This window comes from Aedes aegypti, unplaced genomic scaffold (assembly GCF_002204515.2).
Source record: "Aedes aegypti strain LVP_AGWG unplaced genomic scaffold, AaegL5.0 Primary Assembly AGWG_AaegL5_hic_scaff_361_PBJ_arrow, whole genome shotgun sequence".
NCBI lineage: Eukaryota > Metazoa > Arthropoda > Insecta > Diptera > Culicidae > Aedes > Aedes aegypti.
Window position 1 is genome coordinate 31084 of NW_018736025.1, and position 11059 is coordinate 42142.

General features: G+C 37.7%; 1 protein-coding gene across 1 annotated transcript; it reads right to left on the reverse strand.

The window, feature by feature from the left end:
* Positions 1-312: 312 nt before the first annotated feature.
* Positions 313-2259, reverse strand: LOC110681078. The gene is made up of 4 exons (XM_021856850.1): positions 2032-2259; positions 1244-1922; positions 982-1183; positions 313-918 (listed from the first exon to the last, which is right to left on the reverse strand). Exons 1-4 carry the CDS (start codon positions 2045-2047, stop codon positions 688-690), a joined length of 1128 nt encoding a protein of 375 aa, XP_021712542.1. The 5' UTR covers positions 2048-2259; the 3' UTR covers positions 313-687.
* Positions 2260-11059: the final 8800 nt, after the last annotated feature.

Sequence of the window (11059 nt, forward strand, 5' to 3'; positions counted from 1 at the left end):
AATATTTTATCTGGCCTAGCTTTGGATTGACAATCAAAATAGCTCCGTGTGTACTCAGTACACGATGCGACCGCTGGTGTAACTTTTATTTTTGAGCGACTGACGGAAGGTTAATGGAATCCCTTGAAGTATAGTTTAAAACAATTTCATCTAGAGATTCACACATAAAAGTTCGCAATAATGCATCGAAAATACAACCACATGCATCTTAAGGAGTTCCATCTCTTTACTCCTCGAAGGATTTCTCCTTATTTTTTCTTATAAACCTAGCAGAAGCTTATGGAATCCAATAAGGGTTTATTTTAAACGAATATAATATTATTAAGCTACTTGAAAATTTATCAAAAAGATTTTTCTCTGTATTTATTCTCGTACGATCTTTATTGGACTCCTAATTAGTTTCAATAAATTCAACGGCCAGGGATTGATTCCAGGAAAAATCTTAAGCGGAAGTCTGAATTTCTTCTGGACTTTAATTACTAATCAAGAAGATTATCAACGATATATAAATATGAAAGCGGAAAAGAATATTAGAAAACTACAAACTATAAATTAAACTTGATACACAATCAGTTGGTTATTGTTTTTTTTTTTCATTGACTGGGAGGGGGGGGGGTGTCGACGGACCTCCCTTGCCCCCTCTGGGTAAGCGCATAACCATCCGGCTCAGTGTTTTCTTGACTTCCGTCAACCAACGCTGATTAGAAAAGCCAACACCGTGTATGCGGTGTTTAGCAGCCCAACGAACGCCAGAGTTGAAATTTCAAACAGTCCAAAACAGTTCATCAGCATTCCTCGTCGTGCATTGATCCATATAATCATAAATGAAGTCCTAAATTCGATATACTTTGAGTGATGTTCGCTGCTGTATGGCATTCTAGCACATAGCTCAAAAATGACACTGACCATTGCGTCGGCCTATACATACCCAAAATGTAATATTGAATTGAAAGAGTACTAAAATGAATGAACTCGACATACTTCTTCCTGAAGTGAATCAACCAAGCGACACAGCAAATAGTACTCCAGTAACAAATATGCAGCTGCCGATGTTATCGCTGCTGACATAAAGCTAATTCCTGTATCAGTGGTGATGAAGAAGAAAGCTCCAATGCTGAGAATAGAGAAATAATGGACCAGAACAAACACTTCTGCAATCAATCTCTTTAGAATTCCCAAAAATCTGAAATATAATATTTTCTTTGAGATTAAAACAATACAAAATCTGTTACAAATCAAGGACCTCCAATATTCCGTTTGCTGGAGCAGGACCTCCCTTAGCTCTCGTGACATGCAATCAAAATAATTGTCCGAACTCAAATCAGACAAAGCTATCAGTTTTGTGAAACGGTGGGTCAACATTCTTAGTTTAGCACGCACTCCTAACAGCAAAGTAGCGGCACATGTCAAGTTAGAGAAAAATCTAGGATGAACTCCAAATGAAAGAAAATTCACGGCAAAGCAGTGGATTATGCCTGATATTATTTTCCCTGTTCTCTTCAATTGAGGTGGCAATAAAAATGCATTTTGCATAGATGAGTTTGGCACTGCAAGTAACACGCTATCCACGACAATAAAACCTGAAAGCAGTGCAATCATTAACCTAACGTATCGATTGAATTTATGATACTCATAGTCGTCAAAGACTTTGTCACCAGAGTTGACACGATCACTGATGATGAATTGCCGCACAACTGTGATCCGTTCATGGAGCAATGCGCTCAGAAACATCTTCATTGCAGCGCTAAACCAGGTTGCGAATTTCATGATTTCCCACATTTTCACGGGCAGGTCAACTCTGTAGGTGTTCAGCGAATGCTCCAATTGCAGAAGGAACACGATCCCTTGGCTAACAAATAAAACGTTTGTGAAGTAGCGAATGTAGTTCTGGTTCTTCCATCTTGGTATTGCACTTCTGAGACCTAAAAAAAATGATAATTGGATTTCGGCTTTCAGTCACGAATTAAGCGTTGATTATTTTAAATCATTGCCAACGTTAAAATATTGTTACAATATTTCTCAAGAGTTCACCTCCAAGTAACAGCATCACATCCAACCACCAGAAGCAATCACCACCTGTTCCACCATCCGACCAGAATTCGCGCCATGTGATTTGTAGAGACGACCACGTGCCTATAACACGCTCCCACGCGGACCGGTAAATTGCAAACTTTCTGCTTCGCTGTCACAATTACAATTAAAATACACTCTGTTGCATTCCGTTTTGCAGTGAATGGAGTATTGTATGTTTGTAAGTCCTCTTCGGGAACATGTCACCTGTGGCATTTCACAACCTTGAAGTTCGAAAAGAATCGAATAGCAGTTATCGACAGGTTGACAAGTTTTACAGTAAACTTTGTCATTACAGACTTTTTGGGAAAAGGTCTTTGTTGAAGATGAAAATGAGTTGAAACCTTGCCTCAAATCCTCAAGAACAAAGGGAATAAAGGGAACTCCACTTTGGCTCCAAAAATTTGGGTGGAGTGGTGAACTGTCACAAAATAAAACGCCGTTTGGCCGAATGCCGTTTGGCCGAACGCCATTTGGCCGAATGCCATTTGGCCGAAAGGGGCATTTGGCCGAATGCCGTTTGGCCGAATCATGAACAAAAAAAATCAAATTGCTACAACGCTGATGTGTAGGATTCATAAGTGTGACCCAATAACTGATAAGCTAATTAATTTGTTGATTTTTATGATGTGACGGGACGTCATGTTTGTCACTATATAAGAGCTCCAAGATAATGATAACATCAACCCTTTTATTCAGGACGAAGTTGTGAACTCCACACTTCACGTTAAAACTCTGAGGTGATGATTGATTCGCCACTGGATTACCAATGGTGTAATAAGGTTTCAAGTGTTTTTAATGATTTCATCAGACATTTTTCCTTCTTTTAAACATAGGCTATTCTTTCTAGTTATACTGGTTCCATCACTATCGGCAATGACTGACCTTATATTTTAATTGGGAATTTTTCCTTCTTTAAATCATCGGCAATTCTTTGTTGTTGTACTGGTTAAATAAATTATTATATGCATTACACTTATTTTAATTTTCATAAGAGATTTATCCTTCTTTTGTTCATAGGCTGTTCTTTCAAGAGGGAAATATTTTTCATAATTAATTTAATTAAAGCTTAAAATACGTTCTCTTCAAAACATATTTTTTTAGCTCAAGGGTTAACTTACACACTCCGAAAAAATCATGCGATTTTACGTATTTTGGCTGCACATAAAAGAAGCGAGCCAAATGACGTGAATTTGTGTCTCATTTTAAATACGATGGTGTCTGATTCGGGAAATGTCAATCATAGCGGCATCGTTTTCATGTCCTTCATCATGTAAAATTACATTTTTCTTTCAATACATCTTTCAGAACCCATTTTTACGTCATTTCATCACTTACATAATGTGCCATTCAGTCATAATGCGAATTACGTCCGGAGTGATTTTCATTATTTTTAAGAGTGTAGATGAGATGTCATTCTCCTCCAAGATTAAAATTACAACTTGGGAACTGAACACTGCACCGTTTCTTGAATATAGCAATAAACGACTCGGTGAACACTTACGTCAAAGAAGTGTTTCTCCGTTGTTAAAAGAAGAAGCCAAGACTTGTTGATGTCAGAACTATGACATATATTACTAAGTACGATTCGAGGGATCAAAGCAAGCCGATCCAGCAGAAGGACGAATAAGTTTTAAACTGTTTCAGTTACTGTCAAAAGTTCAAACGCGATGCCAAAACATCTGTTGGTGGCTAGCATAGCATTGAACAACTGCTTACATTTAGGATGTTCTTCTTTCAGCTCTGACTGTTTCTTCAACTAACACTAAAAAGCTTATGTATATCAATGATGATATTTCCTATTTTTATGAATAAGCTGAATAAGTTCTTTGAAATTCATAATAATGCTAAACTGCTAAAAAATCAGTCATTTTTCATCGACACACACTGTAGGTCTCAGCGCATTAGACTTTTGATTAAAAAATATAACTTTTGAACAGCTCAATCGATTTCCAATCTCTTCTATTAGGATGAAAGCTTAAGATTTCAAAATTTTGTTTGCATGAAAAAGTATAAACAGTTATATTGTTTTTAGGAAATTTTCATATATTTTCATGTATTTTTTCGGAGTTTTATATTATTTTTTGAAAAGTTGAAATCTTAAGCATTCATTCCAATAGAAGAGATTGAAATTAGATTGAGCTGTTCAAAAGTTATGATTTTTTTTAATAAAAAATCTAATGCGCTGGGACCTACAGTGTGTGCCGATGAAAAATGGCTGATTTTTTATATTAAAAAATATATATCTTAATAACTAAATAACAAACATCGCTGAAAATTTCACTGTAAACGTAAAATTTTTTGAACTTTCAAGAAAAAATGTGAACGGCAATAGCCCCTTTGGTCCCAAGGCCTTCAAAACACGAAAAAACGGAAATGTTTGATTTTTTGTTCAGGTAAAATATCAATTTTCGTGAAATTATATATATTTTGTGAATGTTTAGCATACGTTCCATTCAAGAAAGTTAAAAATCGGTCAAGCGGTTCAAAATTTATATATATATATATATTTTTTTTTTATAAAAATATTTCAAAATCGTGATTTTTCTGGTCACTGTTGGAATTGGTCACCCTAATAAAAAAAAAAATCCAAAACCACGTGTGTCCTTATTTTGAATAAGGGACAAAATAGCAAATTTTTACGGAATTCAGTGACCTACTAGATCGGTTTTTCATGGAATGGCTGTATTATTAAAAATATCCTTAGCTATTCTCGAGGAAATTACTCTAGAAGCTTTCGGGAAATTCCTCTGGCATTCTTTCTTGAATTCCACTTGAATTTCACCTAAAAGAAGAGAAAATCAGTTTTTTCTCTGGCTGCTTGGGCACGTCAGGAGTTAATCATCAATATTAACCTCCTTTTCCCGAGCAGCCTAGATAGCCGCGTAGTGTCGGTAGCGGTTGTTTCAACTGGCTAAGAATTAACACTAAGGATTGCCTGTTCCGGTGGTAAAAGTCCACCTCACAGGTGACCCCTAATTTATGGTGTGATGCGTACCGTGCCTAAGAATGAATGGTTAGGGGGGTCTAAATAAAACCTAACCGCAAAAGGAGCCTGTGGGGTACCAGGGCGCCCTCCACAGTATTGAGTCCTTCCTGTGCTACCCGGAGCAATGGTGCAGGTGACCTTGTGTTTCTCCGAGATAATCGGCTGCCCTTCTTCAGTCTCTATCTTGAGGCTTAATAAGGGTGGGATTATGAATATGTTGACATTTAATTTAAATTATCACCTATATGGATTCGCATTATGCGTTTTACACAGTGTATTCTGTGCTCTTTCGCCTTTGGCGACTTTAAATAGATACCGATCTGGTTTTTTCGTTGCTGGTCTTTTTCGTGCTGAGATTGCAAAAAGCTTAATCCTGCCTAGTTTGGGTAGTGGCTACGGTTAGGTTAGCTCAGATCAATCTTCAGCATAAACGAACAGCAACGATCAATCTTTGCAGACTCATGCAAAATGGTGCAGCCCAAGTGGCGCTAGTTCAAGAACCCTACTTTCGTAGAGGGAACTTCTATCTAGGTAACCTTGTGGACCCAGTTTTTGCTACTTTTAGCAAGCTTGAAATGGCAAACTCGCGCTCCATGCCCCGCGCATGCGTGCTCGTTAATAAAGCAATCGTTGCTACACTCATTTCTGAGTTAACTACCAGAGATGTATGTGCTGTCACAATAGATGTTTCTGTTGGTGACCTCAACAGGAAATACGTCTATTGTTCGGCTCTTCGTTCTGCTGAACGATCCGGCTGGAAAAACCTTTGTACAAATGTTTCCAGTTTGAGTGAAGTCAGTCGGTTGAACAAAATTCTTGCAAAATCTAAGGATTTCCAAGTGAACGAAATTCGCTTACCTAATGGTGACTTTACTTCTTCCGATGAAGAAGTTTTAGAATGTTTATTCAATACACACTTCCCCGGATGTGTGGACATAGCATCTACGGATGAACCAAATGTCTTTTCATGTAGTTACGAGTCTCTGGCCTCGGCTCGCATTATCGTAACTACTGAATCGATTCAATGGGCACTTAATAGTTTTGCTCCTTTCAAATCTCCAGGAGCGGATGGGATTTATCCTGTTCTTGTCACCACTTTTGTGGAATCTCGTAGCAGATACGCTATTGAGGCAACTCAATAATTGCGGTTTTCCAACTTATGGATTTGCCGACGACTATCTAGCTCTGATAGTTGATATGTGCATAAGCACCCTATTCGACCTGATGCAAAGTGCTCTACAGGTAGTCGAGAGTTGGTGTCGCCAATATGGCCTTTCGGTTAACCCGAATAAAACATCTATTGTTCTTTTTTCGGAAAGACGAAACCGCGATGGAATTCGACCTTTACGTCTTTTTGGCACTGAGATTAATGTGACTAATCAAGTAAAGTATGTCGGAGTCATTCTAGATTCCAAACTTTTATGGACAGCTCACATTGATTTCAGAGTCAAAAAAGCTTGTATGGCCTTCGGTCAATGCCGGCGAACCTTTGGTAAAACTTGGGGCCTCAAACCCAAATATATCAAATGGATTTACACAACAGTTGTTCGACCAATATTGGCATATGGATGTCTTGTGTGGTGGCAAAAGGGCGAAGTGAGAACAATCCAATCAAAATTGGGCCATCTCCAGAGGATGTGCTTGATGGCGATGTCTGGTGCGTTCTCTACAACTCCCACAGCAGCGCTCGAGGCCGTTTTCGACGTTGCGCCACTACACACATATCTTAAACAAGAAGCACTTTCTTGCTCTTACCGTTTATGGGTATTGGATGTACTGGAGAAAAATCCAGTGAATCGTAGATCTACACACACTTCGTTGTTTCCACTTTTGGTGAATTGGGACAAAATTGTCCTTGCTCCAAGTGATCTCACAATTGCTTGTAACTTTCCTTACAGGACATTTACCACACAATTCCCTTCATGGGAAGAGTGGACGTCTGGCTATTTGGAAAGAAGTATATCAAACAATATAGTATGTTACACTGATGGCTCCCTTCTTGAAGGTAGAGCTGGTGCAGGAGTATATTCTCGTGAGCTAAGGCTGAATCAGTTTTACTCACTTGGTAGAAACTGCACCGTTTTTCAGGCGGAAATATTTGCTCTTATGTGTGGAGTGCAATCAGCACTTCAACAGCGCGTAATGGGTAAAGTCATATACTTCTGTTCAGATAGTCAGGCTGCTATAAAAGCTCTAGCTTCGGCCAACTCAAGGTCGAAGCTTGTTATCGCATGTCGAACTCAAATTGAGGAACTGAATTCAGTCAACTCTGTAAACCTTGTATGGGTACCTGGCCATTCTTCCATCGCTGGAAATGAATTGGCTGATGAGCTAGCTGGCGATGGAGCATCGCATGACTTCATTGGCCCTGAGCCGGCTATTCCAATTTCGAAGTGCTGGGTGAAGCTTCAGATAAACTCTTGGGCGGCAACTCAGCACAAGCAATATTGGAATAGTTTGGAGTCGTGTCGTCAAACAAAATTGTATATTACTGAGCCATCTCCAAAGGTGGCGAAGTATTTAACAAATCTGTCAAAGCAGAATTGCAGTCTCTTGGTCAGAGCGTTGACAGGCCACTGCCGACTCAACTATCACATGGCAAATATTCAGCGTGCTGACTCATTTGTGTGTGATAGTTGTGACTCCGATTATGGAACTTCGTATCACCTGATATGTAACTGTCCAGTTTTTGCGCAAATGCGATTCCAATTACTTGGTAAACACTTATTAAGTGAAACTGAATACAGAAGCCTGAATCTTCAGGACATCCTGTTATTCTTAACCCGCTGTGGTAATGAGCTATAGCCTCTCTTTGCGCTCATGCGTTTTGCAGTGCCCTTTTTAGGGCGCTGTAACCCATTGTGGTATGGAGCTACATGCTCTCATTTCGCTTATGCGATCTTCCCTCTTCAAGGGACCCCACTCCTATTTCCTCCCATCTTTCCCTTCCCTTTCCTCTCCCATCGGGTAGATGATGAAATAGGCTCAAATATGGCGATGGCACAAATCTCCCAACTGGTGGGGAACGTGCCTTTAGAGCCGGCCTTCTGATACCTGATACCTGATAGCTATTCTCGAGGAAATTACTCTAGAAGCTTTCGGGAAATTCCTCTGGCATTCTTTCTTGAATTCCACTTGAATTTCACCTAAACCCTTTTGGGATTGTTCTGGAAATTTCTGATATCTCTCTAAGTTCTTCTGTAAACCCCAGTATTCTTGAAAATACCGTTCTGAGATTTTTCCAAACAATTTTATAGATCCCTTCCAGTATTACTTCTAGGATTCTTCTCGATATCTCACTGTTATTCTTCTGAACATAGCCCACTGTAATTTTTGCGTATATTTCATCGGAGTTTTAAAACCCTGGAAATTAAATTCTTAATTTTTTTTTGAAAATACATATTACGGAAGTGTCTACCGAAAATCCTGATGCAATTCTAGCGGATATTTTTAAAAGATTCTTCCAAAGATTCCCTAGGGCTCTAGTATTCTTCTGGAATTCCTCCGAAATTCTGGAATTCCTCAGAAAATTTTTCTGAGATTATTCCAGTAGCACTCCAGGGATTCTTATGAAATTGCATCTGGATACTAACAATAATCATCTAAAAAGTTTTCGAAAATCCTTTTAGAATACTTTCGTAAACTTTTCGAGGATACTTTCAAAAACCCTTCTGGTATTCTTATAAAATGCAATTTTTTCGTCAATATCCCTATAATACTTCTGGGTCTCTTAAAAAAATCCTGTTGGAGTCCTTCTGGATATCTTTGAATGAACCTTTTCAAAAACCTTAAGGGTTTCTTTCGAAAATCTTTCTGAGGATCCTCTGAATACACCCTACTAGAATTTTTTCGAAGATTTTTCCATAAGTTTCAGAAGTAAATCCTTCTAGCATGCTTCTGGATGCCCCCTAGGATTCTTTTTGAAATTCTTCTCGAATACTCCGGGTTTTGTTGCAAAAAATCTTGCTGGAAGGATTCATAATATCTTACAAAGATTCTTCCGGATTTTTTTCGGGAATTATTCCTGCTCTTCCGTAAAGCTTTAGAGATTCATCCGGAAATACTATACCATCCAGATACCATCCAAGGATGCCAACGAAGTTTTTATTCTTAATTCTACCGTAAATCGTTCTGGTGTTCTTCTGTAAATTCCATTGGGATTTGTCAGATAATAATTCAAGGACTTTTTCGAATATCTTTCTGGAATTCTTCTGAAAATCCTTTGGGAATTTCTTTGGGATTGTAGAAGGATTTCCGGAAAAATCCAAGGATAATTTGCTAACAAATCACAGAGAGATTTCTGAATGAATTTCGAGGGAATTTTTGAAAGAATTACTTAAAGATTTCCGTAAAAATCGGAAAAAGTTCCATGAGGATTCATAAAAGAATTACAAATGAATTTTTGGACGTATTTCATAGGGATATCCAAAGCTGCGGAGTTCCTGAAAATTTTTCGGACTGGTTCCAGAGCGATGTTCGGAAGAAGTCCAGAAAGATTTACGGAAGAGTTTTAAAGGGAATTTCAGGGACTATTCCAGAGTTACTTTACTAAGAGTATTAGATTTTCATAAGAATCTCAATGGTATTTTTTAAGAGTCCCAGAGGGCTGTCCGAAAGTTTTCCTAAGGGATTTCCATTCAAATTCAAGAGAAGATTTCTTAAGATTCCACCAAGAATTGTGGAAATTTTCCCCGGAAATTAACTGATAAAAAAACGAGAATGGATATTCGAAATTTTCCCAAAAAGATTTCTAGAAAAACTAAAGCAAGATTTCCAAAAAAATAGGATGCGATTATAGAAGAATTTCTAAGAAAATTCCTGACAAATTTTGGATATATTTTCATAAAAATTGTCAAATTGTGAGATATATCTCCGAGAGATATCTAAAAGAATTTCTACAGGATTTCCAGAAGTATTCCATAGGGATTTCTGAAAGAATCCCAAGAATTTGAACGGAATAATCTGACAGTGAAAGAATAGATTTTATACTATAGCTTCAGACGTATTTCCAGGTGAATCCCAGAAGAATTGGAATAATCCTGAGAGAATCTAAGAGGGATGAACAAAAAAGTCCCAAAGACATATAACAATTCCGATTTTTGAAAGAAACGAAAGATTTCTGAAAAAATCTTCAAACAGTATTCAGAAGAATTCCAGATTTTTTTCCAAGAATTCCACCCCTCTGGGAAGTAACCGTAGAAACATTTTTTTTGCAGAATTGCAGAGAAATTTTACGTCAGAAACCCGGAAGGATTTCCATAGAATCCAAGAAGAATTTCCGCGATAATCCAAGAGAAAGTTCCAGGAACATTTTCGGAAGAATCACAAAGATCATAGAGATCACTTTAATAATTTCAGAAGGATTTCCAAAAAAACTAAGAGGAATTTTCGAGAGGGTTTCTCAGACAAATTCCAGGAAATTCTTGAAAGAATCTCTGAAAGTTTTTCTGTAGTATTATAAAGAAATTGTAAAAGGAATCCCAGAAGCATTTCCGGAATAATCCAAAAAGGATTTTTGAACAAAACAGTTCGAGATAGGTTTATGAACGACCAACAGAGGGATTTCCTGATGAATTTCAAAAGAATTTCGTATAAAGGATTTCATGAGGATTACCTAAACACAGCAAATGATAATCACAGTGAAATTTACTGAAAAATTTAGGAAGGATTCCATAAGTGATTTCAGTAAGGTTTTTAAAAGAGTCCTAAGAGGATTTTCGAAAAAAAAAAAAACTCTCAGGGAGCTGTGGAATTTCTTGAAGAATCCTAAAGTGATTCAATTTTTAATCTTAAACGAACTTTCTAAAGAATCCCAGAATAAATGAAAGAAGAACATAGAATAGTCATCAATGCATTAACTGTGGTTATTGGGTGACTTATTTTTTCTTTTTTTTCTGTTCAATCACAATTGTTATTTTTTCCGTGCACGCTTGAGAATTGAATCTGGCCATAGTGAAAAAACAGCGCTGCATTCGTTGAATCCTATGAGCGGTTCCATTT

Bases quoted from the DNA above. Each gene is read 5' to 3' on its own strand.
- LOC110681078 (XM_021856850.1), bottom strand. The intron at 1,184-1,243 runs GTCCTTGATTTG...ATTATATTTCAG, and splicing joins CAGCAAACGGAATATTGGAG to ATTTTTGGGAATTCTAAAGA. The intron at 919-981 runs GTATGTCGAGTT...GGGTATGTATAG, and splicing joins TTGATTCACTTCAGGAAGAA to GCCGACGCAATGGTCAGTGT.